The sequence below is a fragment of the Macaca thibetana genome, chromosome 19 (assembly GCF_024542745.1).
Source record: "Macaca thibetana thibetana isolate TM-01 chromosome 19, ASM2454274v1, whole genome shotgun sequence".
In the NCBI taxonomy this organism is placed as follows: domain Eukaryota; kingdom Metazoa; phylum Chordata; class Mammalia; order Primates; family Cercopithecidae; genus Macaca; species Macaca thibetana.
The window spans coordinates 31265330-31290907 of NC_065596.1; the positions used below are offsets into that span (position 1 = coordinate 31265330).

General features: G+C 54.7%; 2 protein-coding genes across 4 annotated transcripts in view; one reads left to right on the forward strand and one right to left on the reverse strand.

Annotated features, from left to right (window-relative positions):
- The window catches only part of CLEC11A (C-type lectin domain containing 11A), a 232867-nt gene that overhangs the window by 173284 nt on the left and 34005 nt on the right, over positions 1 to 25578 (forward strand). The gene's annotated exons all lie outside the window — the stretch shown is intronic.
- The window catches only part of SHANK1 (SH3 and multiple ankyrin repeat domains 1), a 58421-nt gene that overhangs the window by 5027 nt on the left and 27816 nt on the right, over positions 1 to 25578 (reverse strand). For all 3 annotated transcript variants that reach the window (XM_050771432.1, XM_050771433.1, XM_050771431.1), the window contains 8 exons: positions 23948 to 24030; positions 23595 to 23719; positions 22679 to 22814; positions 22339 to 22419; positions 21483 to 21551; positions 20981 to 21099; positions 7066 to 7162; positions 1532 to 4631 (listed from right to left, as the gene is read on the reverse strand). In XM_050771432.1, the coding sequence (XP_050627389.1) occupies positions 1532 to 4631; positions 7066 to 7162; positions 20981 to 21099; positions 21483 to 21551; positions 22339 to 22419; positions 22679 to 22814; positions 23595 to 23719; positions 23948 to 24030 (3810 nt within the window). The remainder of the gene's footprint in view (positions 1 to 1531; positions 4632 to 7065; positions 7163 to 20980; positions 21100 to 21482; positions 21552 to 22338; positions 22420 to 22678; positions 22815 to 23594; positions 23720 to 23947; positions 24031 to 25578) is intronic.

Here is a 25578-nt window from a genome sequence, read left to right on the forward strand (position 1 = left end):
ACTTACAGATTTCAGGGACTGTCAGAAAGAAGTCACAGCTCACCAAGGAAACAAATATAAGCAGGTCTCACTCCAGTCTCCTTTGTTAATAACTTTCTTTTTTGAGACGGAGTCTCACTCTGTCATCCAGGCTGGAACACAGTGGCGCGATCTTGGCTCACTGCTACCTCTGCCTCCCAGGTTCAAGTTATTTTCCTGCCTCAGCCTCCTGAGGAGCTAGGACTACAGGTACCCACCACTACATCCGACTAATTTTTTGTATTTTTTTAAGTAGAGATGGGATTTCACCGTGTTAGCCAGGATGGTCTCTCCTGACCTCATGATCCGCTCACCTCAGCCTCCCAAAGTGCTGGGATTACAGGCATAAGCCACCATGCCCAGCCTGTTAATAACTTTTTGTTCATCATGGGATGTAGGTTGTGATGGTGATGGGAGGAGACAACAGAAGCTACTGAAATAAATGAAAATGTAAAGGCTGGACTAGGTGGCTTACACCTGTAATCACACTTTGGGAGGTCAAAGCAGGAGGATCACTTGAGCCCAGGAGTTTGAAACTAGCCTGGGCAACATAGCTGGTCTCTACAAAAAGCTTAAGAAAAACTGGCCAGGGCCAGGCATGGTGGCTCATGCCTGTAATCCCAGCACTTTGGGAGACCGAGGTGGGATGAATCACCTTAGGTCAGGAGTTCAAGACCAGCCTGGCCGACATGGCAAAACCCCTCGTCTCTACTAAAAATACAAAAATTTGCCAGGCGTGGTGGCGGGCACCTGTAATCCCAGCTACTCAGGAGGCTGAGGCTCGAGAATTGTCTGAACCTGGGAGGTGGAGGTTGCAGTGAGCCGAGATTGCACCACTGCACTCCAGCCTGGGCAATAGAGCGAGACTCCGTCTCAAAAAAAAAAAAGAAAAGAAAAGAAGAAAAATTGACCAGGCATAGTGGCATGCACCTATAGTCCCAGAGGACTGCTTAAGCCCAGGAGTTTGAGGCTGCAAGTGAGCCATGATGATACCACTGCACTCCAGCCAGGTGACAGAGTGAGACCCTGTTTCTAAAAAAAAAAAGAAAAGAAAAGAAAAGAAAAAGAGCCAGGCATGTTGGCTCATGCCTGTAATCCCAGCACTTTGGGAGGCCAAGGTGGATGGATCACCTGAGGTCGGGAGTTCGAGACCAGCCTGACCAACATGGAGAAACCCCATCTCTAGTAAAAATACAAAATTAGCTGGGTGTGGTGGCACAAGAGGCTGAGGCAGGAGAATCTCGTGAACCCAGGAGGCAGAGGTTGTGGTGAGCCGAGATCGTGCCATTGCACTCCAGCCTGGGCAACAAGAGTGAAACTCCATCTCAAGGAAAAAAAAAAAAAAAAAGAAAAAAAAGAAAAAAGAAAGTATCTGTGGAAGCATGCTTCTGCAAGAGCAGACTCCTGCCAACCTGGTTTCTGTTTCCTTTCTGCCACCTTGAGACCCTAAAGGGACACAGCTATGCCATCAACCCCTCTGGCCTCCCTTGTTGGCCACCAGCCCCCCGCTTACCTCTGCCGCTGCAGGGAGGAGGTCCTCTCCGGGACATAGCTGGCTCCCCCGTGGTGGCTGTCTCCGCTTCCCACGCTGCCTCCTCGGGCCCAGGGCAGAGCGCCACCAGCTGCCGAGGAGCCCCCAAACTGCTGAAGCTTGGAGCTGAGTTCACTGATGATGCTGGCTTTTACTGTGGCCAAGGCTGAGGCCTGAGGCTGGGCCAGGGGACCAGGCAGAGGTGGTGGCGGCGGGCCCGGGCCCTCTTCCCAGGGCAGCAGCTTCCGAGGCAGAGAGGAGGCCGTCGGCAAGGGCACCGGTGGGACTTCTGGCTCTACAGCCACCGGACCCCCAGCCACGCCTGCCGTGGGGGGTCCTGAACAAGCACGCAGGGCCAGCAGCCCATCGGTTCCAGCCCCTGTCACCGAGACGGTGGGGCTGGTGGGGGTGACAGGGTCTCGGAGTCCCCCACTGGGGCCAGGCCGCAGGCCTCCGCTGGCTCCTAGTGCCCGGCCCCGGAGCTTAGAGGGAGTCATGAGCTGAGGAGGGTATGGCGGGCCGGGAGTGCCGCTGCCCCCAAAGGCCTGGCCGTCCAGGTAGGCCACATAGGTGTCCAGAAGCTCCGGCCCACTGGCCACACCGGCCCCACCCCCGCCCCCACCCCCTGCGCTGCCACCACCTTCGGCAGATAGGCTGCTCAGCGTGGAGGCACTGCTGATGGTCTCCAGCGGGTGGTCACTGCTGCTCCGACTGTCCACCTCCTCAATGCCAGAATCCGTGCCAGGCGGAGGGTCTGGGCCGGGCTGTGGGGCAGGGGGAGCCGGTGCTGCTGGGGCGGGCGGGCCTGGTGGAGGGGGGTCCCCAGGGGCGGCGGAGGCCCCCTGGGTCAGGGTGGCCACCTCGCTGTCATAGGATGTCAGGCTGGATGCGGTGGAGTCCAGGGTGGGAGGGGCTGCGGCCACAGCCGGGGGTGGCACAGGGGGTAACGGGGTGGCCGGGGCAGGTGGGTCGGGCAACGGGTGGGGAGGCCCAGGCGTGAGGGGAGACTCCGGCTTTTCGAAACTGTTGGAGAATTCCAGGGGCGGAGGCAGCGGTTCCACGAAAAGGAATTCGCCATCTTCCACATCCACCGAGGGGGCGGGCGGCGGCAGAACCAGCAGGGGCAGCCCGTTCTCTTCGCTGGCCCTCGGGGAGGTCGGGGAGGGAGGCACGGACCGGCGTGGGCTGGGCGGCGGGACCCCGGGTCCGTCCTCCGAGGGGGGGCCCCTTCCGCTCGTCGCGGGGGCCCGGGGCTGGCAGTTTTCAAGGAACCGCACGTGCAGCGGCAGCCGCTCGGGCTCTTCGGGGGCTGCGGACCTCCAGGGCTTGCTCACTCCAGGATGCGGGGCCGGGGGCTCCGTCCCCAGCTGCAGCAGGAGGGGCCCCACCCCGGGAGCGGTGGGCGGCAGGCGGTGTAGCAGGGAACGCCGGGCGGCGGGCGGGCTGGCTGGAAGGGACTTCTCCTGGCTGCCCAGCCCGGCCCTGTACCCCAGCTCCCGGCGCGCGGGATCCGGCGGGGAGGCCCCCCAGAGACGCAGCACTGGCTCGTGGTGGGCGTGGGGCGAGTGGTGGTGCGGAGGGGGCGGCGGGGCCTCGTAGCGGGGCGATGGGGGCCTAGGAGGGGGCTGGGGGGGCCCGCCGCCCTCCGAGGACTCCTTCAGCGCTCGCTCGCGGGCGGCCAAGGCCAGCCCCAGCGGGGAGGCGGGATCCAGGGCCTTGCCGGTCAGCGGGTGCACCAGGGGTCGCGGGGGCAGGAAGCTGGTGAAGGCGCTGCTGCCCCCGCCACCCCCGTAGGCTCGGCTCCCGGCCCCGTAGCCGCCGTAGCCCGCGCCGCTGCCCGCAGACTCCAGTCGGAGGTAGGGCTCGGCGGAGAACATGCCCTCGTCGATGGATTTGGAGTGGCGCAGCCGCGGGCCCGGGGCCGCCCCTGTGCCCAGCCCGCCGTCTCCGCCGTCCTCGTCCCCCGCGTCAGTGGAGAGGAACAGCGTGGAGCGCCGGCGCGCCTCATTCTGCCAGCCCCCCTCCCTCCGGGCCGCCCCCACCAGGGCGGCCCCGAACTGGCTGGTGAAGTCCAGCGTGGCCGGGCCGCTGGGCGAGGCGGGGGTGGGCACGGGCGAGGGCGACGGCGGCACGGGCGACATGGCCGGGGCGGGGCTGGGAGAGGAGCCGCCGCCGCCGCCGCCGCCGCCTCCCGCAGGCTCGGGCTGGGTGGGGGGCTCCGCCTCGGTGCTGCTGCCCTGGCTGCTGCGGCCGCTGCTACTGGTGGACGGGGCCTTGATGATGATGGTGGGGATGGGGATGGAGTTCTTCTCTGAGGGCGCGGCCACGGCGGGCGGCGGCTGCGGGGAGGCCGGGGACGTGGGCGACGGCGCGGGCGGGAGGCCGCCGCCCTTCTGGGGCTCGCCTTCCACTTTGGTCTGTTTGACCAGCGGGCCCTTGCGGCCGCGGCCCGAGCGGGCGGGCACGTACATGGCTGCGCTGGCCGCCCGCGGGGGCAGCTGGAAATAGCGCAGAGCCGGGCCCTGGGAGGAGCCGCCGCCCCCGCCCGCGCCGGCGTGATGCGACGGGGACGGAGCCCCCGGGGTCGGGCTGGGCCCGCCGCCCCTCCAGCCTCGCAGGCTGGGCTGGGGCCCCAGAGCCAGGCGGGGTGGAGGGTCGTCGGGAGAGCCGCCTGTCTCCATCTCGGGAGGATGAGGAGGGTGGGCGTGGTGGTGGTGGGGCTGGGGGGGCGGGGCGTGGTGGTGGTGGTGGTGGGGCGGGTGGTGGTGGGCAGGGGGCAGGGGCCCGCTGTGGTACAGGCTCTTCTCGCGGCTCCCCACGCGGGTATCGGGAAGGGAGGGCCCGTCAAAGGATGCAGGGGAGGAGGCGGGGAGGGGGCCACCAGAGCCGGGGTTGAAGGGCCCTCCCCGAGGGGAGGGGGTGAGGCGCCCTGAGGAGGAGGGGGCTGGAGGTGTGCTATAGGGGGGTTCCGGCGGGGACGTGGTGGGTGGCGGGGGAATGTCCTCCGAACCAGGCACAGACAGGCTGCGGCTGAATTTCATGGCTGGGGGTGCTAGGTAAGGTCTGTCATCTTCTGCCGCCCCTGGGGAGATACAGAGGATCAGGGAGGGGGACCCTGGTGGAGAGGGACTCCCTGCTCCACTATCCCACAGAACCGCAACAATACTAATAACAAGAATGGCACCCCGTATATGCCAGGAACTTCACGTGGACTCGCCCAGCTCTTCCCTATTTGGGGTAAACCCAAATCTGCTTCATACAGAGGTACAGGTTGTGCACCGCACAACTGCAAACCGCAAGGTGAGGAAACTGAAATTCGGCGGAACTTCCTCCCCATGCCAGGAGGGGGCGCCGTTTTCTAATTCCGTTCAAAGGCTCAGTGAATGGTTTGGGGCCAGCAAAAGCGGCTGGAGCTGGGAAGAGATAGTCCCTCGTGTTTATGCATAGATGCGTGTTTCTTTTCACTTATATGCAGGAAAGAAGTGCAACCAGCACGTCAAAGCTGTGATTCTACAGAGAGAACCACTTATGATGAGGCTAAAGTTTAAAAGGGAGCGGATCTATAGAAAAAACAATCAGGTAAACGATGAGAGCCAGGTGGACCCCACACTCAGTGGGAGTGCAAGACTCACACTGGTGGACTTTGAACGCCAGGAGTTGGGGAAAAGCTGGATCCAGTCAGGGAAAAACAACTCCAGGAGGCGTGCAGGAGTTAAGTCTTTGCTTACTTCACTGCCAAGGCTCCGTCTTTGACCCTCTTCTCGCCTCTGACTACTCCCTCTCAACCAGTGACCAGCTTCATTCATTGCCTCTCTGCTGTGGACGCCCACGTTTATGCTTGGGGCCCCATCCTCAGCCCCGAGCTCCAGGCTCCTATATTCAGATACCCACACCCAGCTGGTTGTCTCACAGGCATCTCCGACTCGAAATTCTCCAACCCAATCTCCCCATCTCCTCCCCAACAGACTCCGCCCAGCCCACCGTCTCCCCCTACCACCGCAGCAAACAGCATTTCTGTCCTTTCAGGCACTAAGACTGAAAACCCTGCAGCCACCCTTAGTAGCTTTCTTCCTCACGTCACCCACATCCAATCCACCAGCAAATCCTGTTGTTTCAAAACATATCCGGAATCCAGTCCCTTCTCACCCCTCCAGAGTCACCACCCTGGGCCAGCCACTATCATTTCCTATCTGGATAGCAATAGCTGTCACCTCTCCTCTTTGGTCCCTGGGCTTCCCAGCTCATCCCCTTCAATCTAGTCCCTTCACAGCGGCCAGAGGATTTCTGTTAAAACTGAAGTCAGCTCATGTCCTTCCTCTGCTCAGAGCCTTGGCCATGCACCCACCTCACTCAGGGCAAAGGTTCAAGTCCTCACCATGACTCCCCAGACCCTGCAGGATTGGGACCCTGTCCCCCTCTGCCCTCATGTCCAGTGCTCACTCGGCCCCTGCTACACGGGCCTCCTCCCTGTTCTACAAACGCACCAGACTCAGCCCGACCTCAGGACCTTTGCAGAAGTGGTTCGCTCTGCCTGGACTGCCTTAGCCCCAGAGAGCCTCATGATTCCCCAATTCATCTCTAGGTGTTGTTTGGTTTGGTTTGGTTTGGTTTTTGAGACGGAATCTCGCTCTGTCGCCCAGTCTGGAGTGGAATGGCGCGATCTCTTACCTTACTCTACTATTTTTTTTCACTTTTTTTTTTTTGAGATGGAGTCTCACTCTATTGCCCAGGCTGGAGTGCGTTGGCACGATCTCGGCTCACTGCAAGCTCCACCTTCCGGGTTCACACCATTCTCCTGCCTCAGCCTCCCAAGAAGCTGGGACTACAGGTACCTGCCACCACACCCGGCTACTTTTTTGTATTTTTAGTAGAGACAGGATTTCACTGTGTTAGCCAGGATGGTCTCGATCTCCTGACCTTGTGATCTGCCCGCCTTGGCCTCCCAAAGTGCTGGGATTACAGGTGTGAGCCACCACGCCCGGCCCACTCTTTTTTTTTTCCATAGCACATACAACTGCTAACATACTAGATAATTTTCTTGCTTATCATCCTTATAATCCATTATCTGTCTTCCCCTGCTATAAGGCAAGTCCCATGAGGGCAGGAACCTTTAGTCTGTTTTATTTGCTGACATATCCCTATTCTAGAACAATTCCTGGCATGTGGCGAGCGCTCAGTAAACACTTGTAAAATGAATGAATGGATGGAATCTGGTATAAGAGAAAGAACCAGAAAGCTGTAGCAGGGGCTTTAGCTCACTGCATCCCCATTCTCTAGATGTAGAGCCAGAGGCCCAGAGAAGTGAAGCCACCTGCCCCAGTTCACACAGCTGGGAAGGAGGGGAGCCAGGATCATGGCCAAGTTCACCCATCTCCAAAGCCTGAACTCTCAACCCAATTTGATGAAACTATGGTCTCTCTGGAAGCAGAAAACATTTCCAAGTCCGCTTGCTTTTCCTAAACTGTCACATTCCTGGCCTCCCCCAGCCCCCACATCTCTTCTTTTGGGTGGCATACCGATAGATTTTTGCCGGAGCATCAGCCCAGGTCCTGGAGGCAGGAAAGAAGGACGCTCGTAACTTGGCTGGGCACGGTGGTGGGGATCGAAGCTCGACTTTGGGGTGGCAGTCAGAGGGGGAGAGAGAGAAAAGATAGCAGAGAGAGATCAGTGAGCGCAGAGAGGCTTGTGGCTTCACCACACGGCTGCCCCCTATTCCTTCCCTAAGCCCCTGCAGGAAGGGAGAGCAGTGTGAAGATGGTGGAAGGAGGCTGGGCGACGTGGCTCACCCCTGTAATCCCAGCACTTTGGGAGGCTGAGGCAGGACCATCACCTGAGGTCAGGAGTGCAAGCCCCAGCCTGGCCAACATGGCAAAACCTCGTCTCTACTAAAAATACAAAAATTAGCCAGGCATGGTGGCAGGCGCCTGTAATCCCAGCTACTCGGGAGTCTGAGGTTTGAGAATCGCTTGAACCCGGGAGGTGGAGGCTACAGTGAGCCAAGATCGCACCAGTGCACTCCAGCCTGGGTGACAAGAGCAAGACTCTGTCTCAAAAAAAAAAAAAAAAAAAAAAAAAAAAAAGAAGAAGGCAAAAAGGAATTCTGGGGGAATGAAAAGCCTTGAGTCGGGGCAGGAGGGAGAAAGAAAGGAGAAGAAAGCAGATTTTCCATCGACTCTTGCTCTGCTTCCTTCCTCCAGCCACTGCCCATGTCCAGGTCCCCACCAGTGTTCTCCAGGACGGAGCAGCCTCTTCCCTCGTCTTCCTGCCGCCATCGTCGATCCCCCACCCTGTTCCGGTCTGTTTTCCACACACGAGTAAGAGGCATCTTTCAAAAAGCATGCTATTGCCCCTGCTTGAAATCCCATGTCAGTTAGGAGGAGATCGGAGGGAACCAAACTCCCAGCTCTGGTCTACAAGACCCTCCATGGCAGGCATTGCTGGCACCCCTGCAGCTGCCCTCCCCCTGGATGCGGCATCCCATCCCTCTCCCACTGCTGGGAGTGTCACCTGCCTGCAGCCCTTAAGAATCACCCTCCTTCAGAGTCCCGCACTCGCCCAGTCCATTATGTGTCCCTGCTTCCTGGAGCAGCCCACAGCCCATGATTGATATGGAGGTCCGAGGCAGCACTAAAGCGGGGGTGCCCAGCCTGACCCCACGGGTTCCCACTCCAGCGAGAACCACGTCTGCTGACCTCCTTCCACAGCCCCAGCCAGTCTCCTGCACTCCCTGAAGGTTCCCCCTTAGCAAACCCTTAGTACAGGAATCCCTACCTCAGGCTCCCATTCTAGGGAAGCCCACACAAAGACGTCTACCTTGCAGGACCCAGCCTCTGCCCACATTTCCCACTTGTTCCCTTGGTCCGCCTCCACTCCCACCTCTTCCTTCTCCTCTGTCAGCCCCAGGTCTACCCTCATTTGAGAACACCTGCAAGCCCTGGTTCCCTCGGCAACAGCTTTCCCTCTTATTGTCACAGTTCCTTTTCAGTGCTAAGTTCTCCTGGCCAGACCTTCCCCGGCCCCCTGCCCAGACTGCACTTCCCTCTGTCCCATTTTCTTCACAGCATCTCTCTTCTCTAGAAACCGTCTTGTTTACTTGCTGTCTGTTTCCTCCACTAGCCTAGAAACTCCCTGAAGGCAGGGCCGATGTATCCCAGGCATCGCACCTACAGTGTCTAGGGCCCATGATGCTTTTAGAGGAAATGTTTTAATTTCTTTTCAAAGTAGAAGTGAAAGAAAAAAAAAAGAAAAAATTCTACCCTGGATAATATTGGTCTTTGCAGCAACAAAATAATAACATTTAAACTTTTTTTTTTTTTCTTTTTAGACAGGGCTGGAATGCAGTGGCATTAACACGGCTCACTGCAGCCTTGACCTCCCGGGCCCAAGCGCTCCCAACCTCAACCTTCTGAGTAGCTGGGACTATAGGCAGGCACCATCACATCTAGTTAATTTTTAAATTTTTTTTGCAGAGGCGAGGTCTTGCTATGTTGCCCAGGCTCATCTCAAATTCCTGAGCTCAAGCGGTCCTCCCACTTTGGCTTCCCCAAAATGCTCAGATTTACAGGCATGAGATACCTTGCTGGCCAATGTTGTTTTTTTTTTTTTTTTTTTTTTTTTTTTTTTTAATGCAGAAGAGCAAAAGTGCCTAAGGTTCACAGAAATCATTATGAAACCTGCCGAGGGTAGGGTAGTGACTTTATCAGTCTCGTTTCCCATTGAGTCCCCAGTCGCCACATAGGGCCTGCTGTTCTACAAGCATCAGATGAGTAACGGGGAGAATCAGCCAAGGTCAGGCACTTAGGGGCCCGGAGTCCCCAGCTTCTGCCAGGTCTCCCATGTGTCTCCTTTCTCCATCTTTGAGACCAGAAGTGCAGAGAAAGGAAACCCTCTCGGAATGAAGTCCACACCTTTGGGATGAACCCTCACTTCCTGCACTTCCCACCGTACCCCCTCCTGCCTCTTTCCTCCAGCCATTCACAACCATGCCCAGTTCCCTCAATTCTCACCTCCGAGACTCTGCTTGGAACATCCTTTCACTGGGCTCTGTGCTCTGCTTGGAAAAGCTCTATCATCTTAGCCCTGCACCCTGGCCCAGCTACCCCCTTCCTTTAGGCTTGCAGTGCCCCTTAGAGCAGCCACTAGCCATTCAACTGTGCATTTCCGGCCAATATGGTGGCTCATGCCTGAAATCTCAACATTAGGGAGCATCGCTTGACTCCAGGAGTTTGAGACCAGCTTGGGCAGCATAGGGAGACTCTGTCTTTACAAAAATAAAAATTACAAAAATTGCTGGGTACGGTGGCTCACGTCTGTAATCCCAGCGCTTTGGGAGGCCAGGGTGGGCAGATCACCTGAGGTCAGGAATTCGAGACCAGCCTGGCCAACATGGTGAAATTCCATCTCTACTAAAAATTCAAAAATTAGCTGGGAATGGCTGCGTGTACCTGTAATCCCAGCTATACAGGAGGCTGAGGCAGGAGAATCACTTGAACCCAGGAGGTGGAGGTTGCAGTGAGCCGAGATCACACCACTGCACTCCAGCCTGGGTGATAGAGTGACACTCAGTCTCAAAAAAAAAAAAAAAAAAAATAGCCAGGTATAGTGACACACGCCTGTCATCTTAGTTATTTGGGAGGCTGAGGTGGGAGGATCACCTGAGTGCCAGAGTTCAAGGCTTCACTGGGCTATGATTGTACCACTGCACTCCAGCCTGGATGACAGAGTGAGACTGTGTCTCTAAAGAAACAAACCAAAAAGGCAAGTGTAAATTTCAATTAATTAAAATTAATTTATAAAATTCAATTTCTCTGCTGTGCTGGCCACATTTGAAATATTCAACAGTTATCTGTGGCTGGTGGCTACCAAATTGGACAGTATAGATGTGGAACATTTCATCATCACAGAGAGTTGTATTGGTTCTAGTCCAGACTTTCCTGGGGTCTGTAACACACGCCTCTCACTGTAATCCCTCCCTGGATTGGGACTGCCTGTTTCTATGTTTGTCTCATTGATTCATTCATTCCAGAAATATTTATTGAGGACTTCCTTTATGCCAGGGACTGTGACAGATACTGAAGATACAACAAATTAGACAAATGTCCTGGCCCACAGGAAGGCCAAGCAGGCCATAAACAACATAAATTCATAAAATATAACACGGGTCAGATGGAGGTAAGGGGGAGGAGAGAGGGAGAATGTAATTTAAAATACAGGCTGGTGCCAGGCGCGGTGGCTCACGCCTTTAATCCCAACATTTTGGGAGTTCAAGGTGGGTGGATCATTTGAGGTCAGGAGTTTGAGACCAGCCTGACCAACATGGTGAAACCCATCTCTACTAAAAATACAAAAAAATTAGCTAGGCGTGGTGGCGCATGCCTGTAGTCCCAGGGAGGCTGAGGCAGGAGAATCGCTTGACCCTGAAGGCAGAGGTTGTAGTTGGCCAAGATCGTGCCACTGCACTCCAGCCTGGGTGACAGAGCAAGACTCTGTCTAAAAAAATAAAATAAAATAAAATAAAATAAAAGGGCTGGCCAGGCACAGTGGCTCCTGTCTGTGATCTCAGCACTCCAAGAGGCAGGAAGATTGCTTGAGCCCAGGAGTTCGAGACTAGCCTGGGCAACATAGCAAGACCCTGTCTCTACTCCCCAATTTGTTTTTAAATTAGTGGTGGCATGTGCCTGTTATCCCAGCTACTTGGGAGGCTGAGATGGGAGGATTCCTTGAGCCCATGAGTTTGAGGCTGCAGTGAGCTGTGATCGTGCCACTGCACTCCTGCCTGGGTAACGGAACAAGACCCTGTCTCAAAGTAAATAAAATAAGGTGGTCAAGGAAGGCCTCACTGAGAAGGTATTATTTGAGGAAACTCCTGGAGGAGGGGAAGGAGGGGGCATAATGATGTGTAGAGGAAGAGTGTTCCAGGCAGGTGGAACAGCAGGTGCAAAGGCCCTGAGGTGAGGGTGAGCCAGGCAGGCTCAGGAGGACTAGGAAGGAGGCCAGGAGCTAAAGGGCAGGAGTTGAGGTCAGACAGGTGATAGAAGGGTGGGATTGGTTAGGACCTGCAAGTTTCAGGTTTCTTTCAGATTTTGGCTCCAAGGTCTCTCTGGAGAGGCTTCCTCCTATTACTCTGTTCATAACTCCCTTAACTTATGCCAGTTTGGAGTCATCATAATCACTTGCTTGCTTGTTTACTGTCTGTCTCCCTGGGCATGCAGCCCACCCCAATACTCTTTCTACTCTATTTGCTTGGTAAGAAAATGCCAATCTTATATGGCACCTTTTGAGAGACTACACTTCCCAGACTCCTTTGCAGCTAGGTGTGGCCATATGACAAAGGAAGGCCAACCCGGATGCACAAGTGGGAATGTTGTGTGTTACATCTGGGATATCTTGGAGGTAACTCAAGAGGCTGCAAGGTGCCCTCTTTTGCCCTTCTGCCTTTCTACCCTTCCTTGTTCCTGCTACCTGGAATGCTGGTGCAATAGCTGGAGCTCCAGCAGCCATTTTGGATTATGAGGCCAGTCTGCAGTTGGAAACATGGCGAGGATGGTGGAGCAGAAATTGAGAAGGATTCTGAGTCTTTAAGACCATGGAGGCTACTAACCTGCCTGAGACTCCCTATCTCATACTTTTTTTTTTTTTTGAGATGGGAGTCTCACTCTGTCACCCAGGCTGAAGTGCAATGGCATGATCTTGGCTCACTGCAACCTCCACCTCCTGGGTTCAAGTGATTCTCCTGCCTCAGCCTCTTGAGTAGCTGGGACTATAAGTGCCCACCACCACACCCAGCTAATTTTTGTATTTTTACTAGAGACAGGGGTTCACCATGTTGCCCACTCACCTTGGCCTCCCAAAGTGCTGGGATTACAGGTATAAGCCACCATGCCTGGCCCCCACACTTATTTAACAAGAGAGAGATAAAAGCATTTTTCTTGGTCAAGTCACTATTATTCGCTTTTTCCCCCTCAGGTACAGCAGAATCTAATTCTCCTAGTCTCCTCTTTCAAATGTAAATTCTGTAAAGGAAGTTATTTTGTTTGACTGAAAAAAGAGAGAGACCTTGAGAGCCCAGCAGCGGGTCCAGGATATAGTAGGTGCTCAATAAATATTTGCAGAAGGAAGAACTCATTGGAAACAATATAAGAAGCCCTGACAAGATGTGGGGAGCAACTCCAGGACAAAATCCCAGCCTGTTCCTCTGAACATTCCCATCAAACAGCACAGAGCCAGTTCCAAGCAGGTGTCAGGAGCTGTCGCCTGAAGGCATCCCTGCTTTGACGGATTTCCTGCCATGCTGCTCTCTAAGCGCTTCTCAGCCTGCTCAATCCTTCTCTGCTTTGCTGAATATTTTTCTGACCACCTCCCCCATCTCCTTCAGCCACAGCCCAATACTCTGCTTGGCTTTCTGTCCTGTCCTGCAGCTGTGTGGTATCAGACAGCAGAACTTTCCAGAAGATAAAGGCAGTAGAGAAGTGGCAAGTGGAGGGAGACACTCTTGTGTGAGCCATTTTGCCTGCTGTTTTTCGTATGTGTCCTCATTGGATCCTCACACCTGTGAGTTAGGGTGGATTATACCCATTTGGGTGATAACGAAAGAGGCTGTGGATCAGAGAGAAAAGAGCCTTATCCTAGAGCAGCCAGCGAGGAAGGAGGAGATTAAAGACGCATCGGAGAAAAGATATCAGAGTGGCTCAAAAACCCTAAGATAAAATGGGAGGGGTGGGAAGAGCCAGGAGAAGGGGATGTGACCAGTCAGGAAGCACACGGGGACTGCTGAGGGGCAGAGCTGGAGAGGACACCAAGAACAGAGTCCAGGCAGGAGAGGACAGCTGGGAGGAGGGGAAGAAGGCGAGGGTATGGGTGCAGGTGATGGGGGCCAGAGGGACAGGCGAGGATCAGGTGACAGGTGAGGGTGAAGGTGATGAGGCAGGGATCAGAGTGACAGTGGAGGGGTCGATGTGACAGGGGAAGGGTCAGAGTGACAGAGGGACCAGGGTGATGGGGGAGAGGTCAGGATGACAGGGAAGGGTTGGGGGACAGTGGAGGGGTCAATGTGACAGAGAAGGGGTCAGGTGACAAAGGAGGAGTCTGAGTGATGGAGAAGGGTGAGGGTGATAGGGTGGGGGTCAGGGTGAGAGAAGAGGTAAACGAGAGACAGTGGAGGAGTCAAAGGGACAACGGAGGAGTCAGGGTGATGGGGAAGGTCAGGGTGATGGGGAGGGGTCAGGATGATGGGGAGGGGTCAGGGTGATGGGGAGGGGTTAGGATAATGGGGAGGAGTCAGGGTGATGGGGAAAGGTCAGGGTGATGGGGAGGGGTCAGGATGATGGGGAGGGGTCAGGGTGATGGGGAGGGGTTAGGATAATGGGGAGGAGTCAGGGTGATGGGGAGGGATCAGGATGATGGGGAGGGGTCAGGATAATCGGGAGGGATCAGAGTGATGGGGAGGGGTCAGCGTGATGGGGAGGGGTCAGGATTACAAGCATTACAGGTAAGGTGTCAGGTAATGTGTCTGATGGGGTGATGGGGGTGTCAGCGTGATGGGGAGGGGTCAGGGTTACAGGCAAGGGGTCAGGGTGACGGAAGAGAGCTTAGAGTGGCAAGGAACTGGTTAGAGTGAGGGGGGAGCCGTGTCCCCGACAGAGGAGGGTGCAGAGTGACAGAGGAGGCGTCAGATTTGCAAGCTGACAAAAGACACTTCCATGCCATGTGGAAGAAGAAGGGACAAAAATGGGTTAGCTTGACATAAGAAGGGTCAGGGTGACAGGAGAGATGTCAGACTGACGGAAGAACCATAACAGTCTGATGGGGCATCGCACTGATCCCCGAGGGAGCACTTGAACTCCACCAACCAACGGGAGCATTCGCTCCCGCGCAGAAGGGGCGGCCAATCAGAGTGCGCAGCCTTGCATGACGTCACCGGCCGCCGGGCAGATTCCCCCTCAGTGAGTCGCCCAAAGGCCCAGGTCTCCGTCACCTCGTGGCCTGGTGCCTCAAGGGCAGCGCATGTCCTCCGGCTGACCAGTGGCTGGGGAACTCCTGCTAGGGAGGCAGCCCTGAGACGGGATAGGGGAGAGACAACTGAAGAGACAGAGATGGGGGGACAGAGAGAGACAGAGACAGAGAGAGGGAGACAAGGAAACACAGAGACAGAGGTAGAGAGACAGAAAAAGAGAGACAGAGACAGAGAGATAGACAGAGAGACAAAGGCAGAGATGGGGATAGAGAGAGACAGAGATGGAGAGACAGAGACAGAGACAAAGGCAGAGATGGAGAGACAGAGATAGAGAGACAATGGCAGAGATGGGGAGACAGAGAGACAGAGAGAGAGCTAGGGAGACAGAGACACAGAGACAGAGATGGAGAGACAGAGACAAAGAGACGAAGACAGAGATGCAGGAGAGAGGGAGGTGGGCAAACAGGGAGGGATGGGAAGATGGGGAGAGTGAGAGAGGGGAGCAGGGGCAGACAGAGATGGGGCCTAGAAGGGGGAGAGACACGGACTGAGAGAGGAGAGGGGAAATGAGAGGGCGATGGGAAGCAGGAAGAGCCCGGAGAGGCAGGAGGGAGGGCAGCTCGGACTCGGAGAGGGCCTGCGCAGCCCCAGGAGGGAACCCCAGAAGCGAGGAGTGCACCTGAGAGGGAACAATGACGTCTCAGACTGAGAGACGAGAGGGCACGAGGGAGCCCTCAGTCATCAGTGGCGGATGACAAAGACAGTAGCCGAGAAAGTCAAAGCCATACCAAGGGGCAGAGGGACAGCAGAGCCCTAGGAGGAGACAGCCCAAGAGGTGCCCTGACCTAGGGTGGATCTACCGGGCTCTGCGCCCCCACTCTTCCCACCTCCTCTAGATTGTATACAAAACTGCATCTTTGGAGAGGGTTGAAATCTCCCAGTTTCCAAGTCCTTAGACAGTGGCATCTTTTTTTTTTTTTTTTTCGAGAGGGAATCTCACCCTGTCACCCAGGCTGGAGAGCAGTGGCACAATCTCGGCTCACTGCAACCTCTGCCTCCCAGGTTCAAGCGATTCCTCTGTCTCATCCTCCCGAGTAGCTGGAATTACAGGCGTGTGCCACCACACCCAGCTAATTTCTGTAGGTTTAGTAGCGATGAGGTTTCACCATGTTGGCCAGGCTGGTCTCAAATTCCTGACCTCAGGTGATCCACCTGCCTTGGCCTCCCAAAGTGCGGGGATTACAGGCGTGAGCCACCATGCCTGGCTGATAATGGCATCTTATGCAATGCTTTGCTCTTGCTCACTTTTGTGCAGATCTGACCCAAGAAGCCTCGGGAGGATACTGCACCCCTGCCCCCCACCACTGCATCTAAACCGGAGGGAAGATGCAGAGTGAAGAGGGGAGAGGAGCTGAAATGGGAAATGGGGACACCGAGAACAAGACCAGACATCAAGAAAGGCCACCAAGATGCAGAAACCTCATGAAGGGGCATCTGCATTGACTCAGAGAGTGGGAAAGATAAAAATGGCAGGTGGGAAGGAGCAGAGAAGGTGGCAGAAAGAGCCTCCAGCATGAGACGGGGGCCTGGGGAAGGCCCAGGGACAGATCCAAGAGGTAGGAGAAGAAAAGGCAAGGGGGATGTACAGGACAAATGACTATGGGTCCTCTGGACACAGAGGGAAAGGAGGTCTCGCAGAACTCAGGTGAGTGCCTCTGAGTTTCATTTCTAGGAGGCGGGGGCAGGTGGGCAGCTGGTTTTATTACTGGCTGGTGTCTGGGCTCCTCTGGGGGTGGGGGTCTTTGGAGCTCAGAGAGTGAGCTCCCTGAGGGTTAGGCTCTTGACTGTCCTGTACCTGGGTTCATGCAGGGCAGACCTAGCACTGTGACTGCCTGGCATTTCACAGGAACTCTGTGCATTTGTCGAATTAATGAAAACAGGAGTTGCTCTAATTAGTTTATCAGAGATTTACACTCAGTCTGATGTGCTATTGTGGGGTCTCTGATGTTGCAGGGTCTCTGGAGGCATACACAGAGATCACTGCTGAGTCATGGTGGACTTTCTAGTTTCCTTTATTTCAATTAATTAAGGTATGTATTTGTTGAGACAGGGTCTCAGTCTGTTGCCCAGGCTGGAGCGCAGTGGCGCAATCATGGCTCACTGCAGCCTTGACCTCCCTCGCTCAAGTGATCCTCCCACCTCAGCACATACCATGACTGGCTAATTTTTAAATATTTTGTAGAGACAGGGTCTCACTATGTTGCCCAGGCTAGTCTTGAACTCCTGGCCTCAAGTGATCTTCCTGCCTTGGCCTCCCAAAGTGTTGGGATTACAGGTGAGAGCCACTGTACCTGGCCTATTTTCTTTTTCTTTTTTTTTTTTTTTTTTTTGAGACGGAGTCTTGCTCTGTCATCCAGGCTGGAGTGCAGTGGCACGATCTTGGCTCACTGCAAGCTCTGCCTCCCAGGTTTGCGCCATTCTCCTGCCTCAGCCTCCTGAGTAGCTGGGACTACAGGCGCCCGCCACTACGCCCAACTAATTTTTTTTTTTTTTGTATTTTTAGTACAGACGGGGTTTCACCATGTTTGCCAGGATGGTCTCGATCTCTTGACCTTGTGATCTGCCTGCCTTGGCCTCCCAAAGTGCTGGTATTGTAGGTGTGAGCCATGCGCCCAGCCCAGCCTGGCCTATTTTCTATCCTGAGGGGTTTGCCATCTGTTGGGAGTTTGCTGTGTTACAGTTAATCTCATGGAATCCTCATAAGAACTGGGCAAGGCTGGCTTTAGCCCCATTTTACAGAACAGAAAACTGAGATGCAGAGAAATTAAGTAATGTGGTCCAAGGTGGCAAATTAAGTTAAAGGAAGTCAGAATTTGAATCCCCATTTGTCTGTTAATACAGAGTTTCTGGGGGATCAGGAACAAACAGAAACACCTGGGGTGTGTTTAGAGCCCCAGAGAGGGAAATTCAGAAGGAGGAGAGCGTAAAATACAGATTAGGGGGAGGCATGAAGTAATGGGATTAGTGGGAGTACCTCCCAGGCTTCCAATAAATACTGAATAATTTAATGAGTGAATATGGATGGTAGCATCCTGAATCTAAGTCCACTTGGGATAATCCTGGGGCTGAAAATCTTTTAATCTTTTCTGTTTGTTTTTTAGAGACAGGGTGGTGTCTCTCTGTGGCCCAGGCAGGAGTGCAGTGGCACAATCATGGCTTACTGCAGCCTCAACCCCGGAGGCTCAGGTGATCCTCCCTCTTCAGCCCCTGGAGTAGCTAGGACTACAGGTGTGTGCCACCACATCTGCCCAACTAATTTTTGTATGTTTAGTAGAGATGGGTTTTCTGCCATGTTGCCCATGCTGGTCTGGAACTACTGAGCTCCAGGGATCAGCCAGCCTCGGCCTTCCAAAGTGCTGGGATTATAGGTGTGAGCCGCTGTGCCCGGCCCTGAAAATCTTTTAACCTTAGAATGATATAGGGCAGTGGTTCTCAATTAGAGGTGGTTTTGCTCCCCAGAGGACATTGGGGAGTATTTGCTGCTGGCATCCAGACGGTAGAGGCCAGGGATGCTGCTAAAATCCTACAATGCACGGGACAGGCTTCCACAACAAAGAAGTACGCAGCCCCAAATACAGGCAATTGTGGCTATTTGCGGTAGTTATGTTAATAGGAGGCTGCCACACATTTCCCTCAACCAATCAATACATAATCTCGTTTTATGCATGCTTCTGTTGAAGGATGCCTTATTTAATATACATTGTTGATTCATTCACATCCAACTCCTGGCTAACAGTGCTCTAACTCATGCCTGAATGAAGCTTCTCTAACATACGTATTTTCTCCATAAGGCACATCACGGCCTTCTCGCACTTAGGAACACTAGACAGCTCTTCAGCACCATGCTTGGGGGACCTTTGAAACACTGATATCACCACTAAAAGGCCCAAAGATGCAAAGCACGTGGCACTAAATAGACCGAGAAAAGACACTTGTTCACAGTATAAGAGCTGAAATGAGAAGGCACCCTCGTTCAGCCTCGTCTGGGAGCCCGCATGTACTCAAGATTTTCTCTGCTTTGCGCCTGTCCAAGAATAACCACAAAAACCCTTCGCATATTGATCCTGGGGTTCTAATAAATTTCAGCAAGTAGGCAAATTTGGACTTTGGTTCTGTCTGATTAGATACACACTCGATGGGAGGTCTCCGGCAAGTGAATGCAAATCTCTAAAACCGTTTCATCTTCTGTAAAATGGGAATGTGCATGTTCTCTCTTTCTGTTTCTCTATTGCCCTTTCCTTCTTAAAGCTGGTTGTGAAGAAGTTTGCTGAGGAGTTATGAGAAGTTTGCTGCAGTGCAAGTGAAGATAGAAGAAGATCACAGGAGGAGAAAACAGTGTCAAAAAAATAAGAGCCCAGGGGAGGTAGATTTGGACTCCATATAAGGAAGAAGTTTTTTTTTTTCTTTTTTCCCTTTTTTTTTTTTGAGACAGAGTTTTGCTTTTGTCACCCAGGCTGGAGTGCAATGGCGTGATCTCGGCTTACTGCAACCTCCGCCTCCTGGGTTCAAGCGATTCTCTCGCCTCAGCCTCCTGAGTAGCTGGGATTACAGGCACATGCCACCACATCTGGCTAATTTTTGTATTTTTAGTAGAGATGGGGTTTCTCCATGTTGGCCAGGCTGGTCTCAAACTCCTGACCTCAGGTGATCAGCCCGCTTCAGCCTCCCAAAGTGCTGGGATTACAGGTGTGAGCCACTACACCCAGCCTCCTACTCTTGATTTTTATAAAAGTACGAGACCCTCCAGAGCACGAGGGACTGTGGATAGACTTCAGGGGCCTGTGCACTTGTATAGGAAAAGAAATCCTATGTTTTCATTTTCATCATCCTCCAACAAAAACTCAACCTTTCCTCAATTAAATACGTAAGCAGCAAACCATGCTAGTTTCAGCAAGACCCATGCCTGTATCCCCAGTAGGAATCACAGATATTTCCATATCCCATCACAGTGGTACAGATTTCCCAAAATAGTGTTTATGCTCCTCGTGATTTTGAAATTAGAGTTGTTAAGATCCACCGCCAGTGTCTAACATGTTGACAAAAAAAGATGATATTATGATATCACAAATTTTGCTTTTGAAAAATATTTTGAGAACTATATTTTAGTGTAACTGGCCTCTTTTGTTAACTTATTTTATGTTATGCATTTATAAGCATTATTCTGAGGACTATGGCAGCCTGCCAAAGAGATCCATGACCCCCTAAAAGCCAAAGAACCCAGTTTTAGAGTAAATAGACTCCTGACCACTAGGTGGTGGATGTGGCCAGAGGATAGGGACTGGGCAGAGAAGAAGGAAGCGGGAAGGGAGGAGTAAGGCACAGCATGGCCTCTGAAGGAGACAGTTGGAGGGTAAGGGGTGGCACTGGTAGGCCTAGTGGGGGATGTGTTGGAGGGAAGGCACACAGTCCAGTGGAGTGGGGCAACATCCAGGAAGGGACCAGTAGGACCCCACCAGGATAGCCAGAGCTGTGGCAGGACCATGGGTTCAGAGGGCTGCCCCTGGGTTAAAATCCCTCTTCCTTCCTTGAGCCTCAGTTTCCCCCTCTGTAAATGGGCTAACAACCTCGTGCATCTCCCAGGATGAATCTAAGGAATGAATGAGATAATCCATATAAAATTTGGTGTCTGGCCAGGCAAGGTGGCTCATGCCTGTAATCCCAGCACTTTGGGGGGCTGAGGCGGGCGGATTACTTGAGGCCAGGAGTTCGAGACCAGCCTGGCCATCATGGCAAAACCCTATCTCTATTAAAAATACAAAAATTAGCCAGGCAAGGTGGCGCACACCTGTAATCCCAGCTACTCAGGAGGCTGAGGCAGGAAAATCTCTTGAACCCTGGGAGCAGAGGTTGCAGTGAGCAGAGCTTGCCCCAATGCACTCCAGCCTGGATGGCAGAGTGAGACTCAATCTCAAAATAAATAAATAAATAAAAATTAAAAAATAAAATAAAATGCAGTGTCCCCCAAATTATCAACACTCCCCACAGATTGGCCTCTGGTTGTGGGGAGAGGCAGACAGAGTGGCGACAGACGTGACCATTCATATTTTAATAAGTACTACGTGTTGGGTATCTATTATTATGTCGGGGAATCTCCATCCATGACATCATTTTGCCTTCCCAGAGACCCTTAAGATGGGACGCAGAGGGACAGAAAGAGGCAGGGCAAGAGCGCAAGTATAACAGCAGGGGTGGAAAGTGGAGAGAGAAAAGGACAGAGATGGGATTTGAGGGAAAGGGGATAAGGAGGAAAGGAGGTCCCCAAAGTTGGGAGAAAGGAGGAAACCCTAGGATGCGTGTCGCCCCTCCAGGACCAGCCTAAAGCACAGGGGCATCGGGAGGGTTTTGGAAAGAGAAAGGCTCCAGGCTGGTGTGTGAACCGCCTTCCCCCTGCCAGTTCCTCCCCATACCAGGCCGCCTACCTCAGTGGCAAAGAAGCCTTTGGGTCGGTGTTTGCCCAGGGACGCGAGGCCACCGGGCCCAGGGCTCTCGCTTGCACTGATGGTCTGTTGAGCTGCGGCCAGGATTTCGTCCAGTTTGTCTAGGGGGAGATGAACAGATGGGAAGACAATGAAATGAAGTTTGCTTTGACCCGGGCCGCAGAGACCAGAGCTGCCGCCCCGCAGCTCATCCAGCACCTGGATCAACCAGGAAAGGGCAGCCCTGCCTGGGTCCAGGTGGACGGCCAGTCCCGCTTGGAGACACAATCACCAAGCCCGGGGGGCAGCACCCAGGGTGGGAAGCGGTGCGGGCAGGGAACGGGGCAGCCGTCGGGAGAGGACGGGCGGAGGGAGGGGAGGTGGAATCGCGGCCTCTCTGGGGCAGGAAGGTGAGGGGCGCCGTGGGGCTCATGGTGGGACGGGGATGCAGCGGATGCCGGGGCTGGGGCCCGGCAGCCCGAGGAGCAGGGCTGGGCCGTCTTACTGAGAGCCATCTGATACACGGTCCGCTTTTTCTCCATGCTGGGCACCGGCGCCGGCTGCTGCTCGTACTCTGTGGGCAAAGAACACGGATGAAGCCCAGGGAGCCCCCGGGGGCGGGGTGGAGTGGGCTCGGCCTGTGGGCGTGGCCAGCAGGTGCGGGCCGGTGGGCGTGGCCAGCGGGCGCGCGCATGCGCGAGAGGGGCAGTGAGGGGCCGGGGTCGGGGAGGGGCGAGTCCGCCGGCGGGGTCGGGAGACGGGGGCCCTCCCGCCAGTCCTGTGCCCACTCACCACTCTTCTTCTTCCAGGGGGAGACTAGCCCGGGGGAGAGGCAGTAGAGGAGCCAAGAGTTAGGACGTCAAGGGAAGGAGAGGGGCCCCCTCTCTGGAAGCCCACCTCCCTCGGGGCCCCGGGGCGAGGGGCGGTCAGCTGTCCGACCAGCCCCCTGTCAGGAGAAATGGGACCCCCAGGTCCACTCGGCCTCGTCTGGAGGGAGGGGCTCGCTTTTCTCGCTTCTTATTGGGGGTTGGGGGGAGCTGGTGGAGGGAGAGATGTTGAATGGGGCTTGGGGGTGAGGTGGGACAGAAGGAAGGAGACAGAGAGACCCGCAGAAGAGGGTACATACAGACCCTGAGAGAGACCCCAACAGAGAAACAGATACAAGAGCACAGAGGAGAGTCGCCTCTCAGACACCCCTTCCCAGAGACACACACACAGGCCAGAGTCCGACCCATGGACTGGGGACAGGATGAGGACAAGGACCCCTGGTCACTAACAACACTAACGAACTCGAGGGATGGTCCAGCCCTCCTTCCCCTCTCCCCCCAGGCCCCCTGGCCTCAGCAGCCCCGCAGGCTCACCCATCTCCTCCAGCTCTGAGGTCATAGATTTGGAACGCAGGGAGATGGTTGGGGGCGGCAGCCGCTTGGCCTGCTGGGGTGCTGGAAACGTGATGAGGGGAGGCATCAGTATCATGGGGGAGACGCCTCCCCCACCCTCTACCACCACAGGGCTCCCAGGGCTCAGAGAATAGCCGATGCCAGCGTGCTGAGCCCTCCCTGCCTCAGTTTCTCCCCACAAGGGTAATGGAGAAGTAATGCTAGGGAACGGAAGGCCTTGGGCAGCAGCACCAGCCCTGGGGTTCCCGCGGGGCTGAGCCTGGTGGCAGTGGGGTGGCTGCGAGAGTGGCCGCAGGAGCACCTTTCTTGTGCACTGCCTCATCCATGTCCGGGTGCCTGGTGACCATCACCACCTTCACCATCAGCGTGTTGCCCCCTTGGCGGATCATGTTCACCACCTGTCGGTGGCCGACCTTCACCACATTCTGCCCGTTCACCTGTGGCACAGACACCCCCAGATCACACAGAGTAGACGAGGGGAGGAGTGCTTGCAGCTTCAGAGACCCCAATAAGGATGGCTCCTGCGCTGCCCTGTCCATGGGCCTCTGGGCCACGTTCCCCTCCCTCTGACCCTTCATACTACCGCCTCCCTGGGCAAGCCCACTTTCCCACCCTCCCTGGCCCCAGGGTTGGGGAAGAGGCTCAGCCTACCCTATTCACTTCCCCCGCCCTCCCTGTCCCCAGTATTTATTTATTTATTTATTTATTTTTAAAAGACACGGTCTCTGTCACCCAGGTTGGGGTGCAGTGGCACAATCATGGCTCACTGCAGCCTCGACTTCCTAGGTTCAAGCAATCCTCCCACCTCAGCCTCTCGAGTAGCTGAGGCCTCAGGCACACAGCACCAGCTAATTTTTTTTTTTAAGAGCCAGGGTCTTGCTATGTTGCCCAGGCAGGTCTCAAACCCCTGAGTTCAAGCAATCCACCTGCTTCAGCCTCCCAAAGCACTGGGATTACAGGCGTGAGCCACTGTGCCTGGCCATCCCCTGGTATTGTGTATGTGTTGGGGACAGCTCTGTGTCACTCTTTTGAGATGCCTCAGAGGCCTTTAGGTGGAATCGCTGGGGAAAGTAGAGGCTGGCTGGAGGGAGGGCAGGGGGCTGGGAATCCTGGTGCTAAAGGAGAATAAAACTGGGCAGCCAGATCCTGGTGTGGATCATGAGGGGGTCTGGGAACTTGTCACAGGGTCCCAGGGAAGAGAGGGGGCCTGGACTGACCTCGATGAGGAAGTCTCCCATTCGCAGTCCAGCTCGCCATGCCACGCCACCCTCGTCCACCGACTCCAGATACTGCAGCGCCGGGAAGGCCGGGGTGGGGGTGAACTCCTCGATGGGGGTCTGCGCTGCAGACAGGGAGGAGCCGGCGGGGTCGGAGGGGAGGGGGTGGAGAGGCCGAGCAGGGGATGGGGCTCAGACCCAAGTCACGGAGGCCTCACCGCAGCTGAGGGACCAGCACCCCGGGGTGGGGTGGTGGGTGGGCTGGGGTCCCTTTCCCTTTCCCGCTCCCTTTTCCAGCCCTGCTTCTGGGGTCACAGAGCCCTTCTCCCATCCCCTCCCCGGCTGGCACTCACCCTTGGCCCCCCGGAGCACGAACCCAAACCCCTCACTGTCCTTCTTCTGCAGCAAGACTGTCTTCTCCTTAATGATGTAATCGCTGGCAGGGAGGCAGGAGAAATGGGGGGGGTAGTGGTGGGGAGTAGAGAAGAGATCATGAGACACAGAGCCTGTCCCCCACCCGGCAACCCAGAGACCTGAACCCCTGCTCCAGGGCCATTAATTGCACCTCCTAGGATCTCTGTCACCCACTCTGTGTGCGTATGCTAGCGTCGGCCCTGACGGGCTTCCCCCTTGGAGCCCACATGCTCTCTCTCCCACTCCCTCTCTCCTCATTCATCCATCCATGCATCCATCCACCTATCCATTCAGCGCCAGGCATGGTGGGGAGGATGGGGAGAAAAGCCTCCAGATTACCAGACGGCCCGGCTTGGGTCCCTGCTAGTCACTTCCTGCCTATGACCTTGAGCCCACAACTTTAACCTTTTGTGCCTCAGTTCCCCCATCTATAATGGAGGGCGATCACAGACCCTACCTGATGGGGTTGCAGTGGGAGTCCAGTGGGGGTAATACACATTTAGTATTTTGCACAGTGCCTGGCACACAGTAGGTGCTCAATACGATCTGCTTGATGTCCTCAGGTCAGGGTGTTAAGTCAAGAGGATTCATGTATTTTGATGATGCCCCTCAAAATTCCTTTATATATATGTCACCTCCCAAGGACCCCACACAGGGTAAAATTGCTAATTCTGCACTGCCCACTATGGTGACCACTAGGTTCACGTGGCTGTTTTTATGAAAGCTAATCAAAATCAAATGGAAAAATTCAATTCCTCAGTCACAGTGGCCATATTTCCAAGTGTGCAGAAGCCGCACGTGGCTGGTGGCCACCACATTGGACAGTACAGATATAAAACATTTCCACTGCTGCAAAGCTCGCTGTGGACAGCACTGTCTTCTGTATTCCCTGGTGCATCTCAAATGGAGCTCCTGCATGCACTCAGCATATTCTATTATAGTAAAATGCAAAGCACCCATGAATATGGGTGGTAGTTTCCAGTAAAGCCACCAAATGTACCCAGGAAATGTCAATGAAACTCAGATACAGTTCATGGATCTCAACGCTCACTCAAACAGCACCAAACCCCTGATATGACCACTGTACACCTCAGGAATACACATCCATTCCATTCCCAGAGGATCCGACACCCCCAGTCTACAGCAGGAATACTCAGACACCCTGGCTGCAACCCCACTGCCTTCAGAATACCCAAGAACACCCAAGAGTCACTGGAACGTGCGCTCTGCTGTGCCCTGCTTCCTTCAGCACTGTCTAAAGCCCGTCCCACCTCCCACCCTCACAATTCCGGTGTATTCCAATAATACCCAGATCCCAGTAACATCCATGTGGCCCTAATACACTCCAATCATAGCCAAGCATGCTCCCAATTACCTGCCCCCACAAATTCAGCAAAACAGCCCTCCTTGAATACTCCAGTATGTTTCGGCAACCCCCACACATCCCAGTATGTTCCAATAATAACTCCCCCTCACTCGGATCTCAGTGTATTCCCAAAACACGCCCTCTGAACACATACATCCCAGCAAAAGGCAATAATACTTACTGTGCTCCACTGTATTTGGGTAC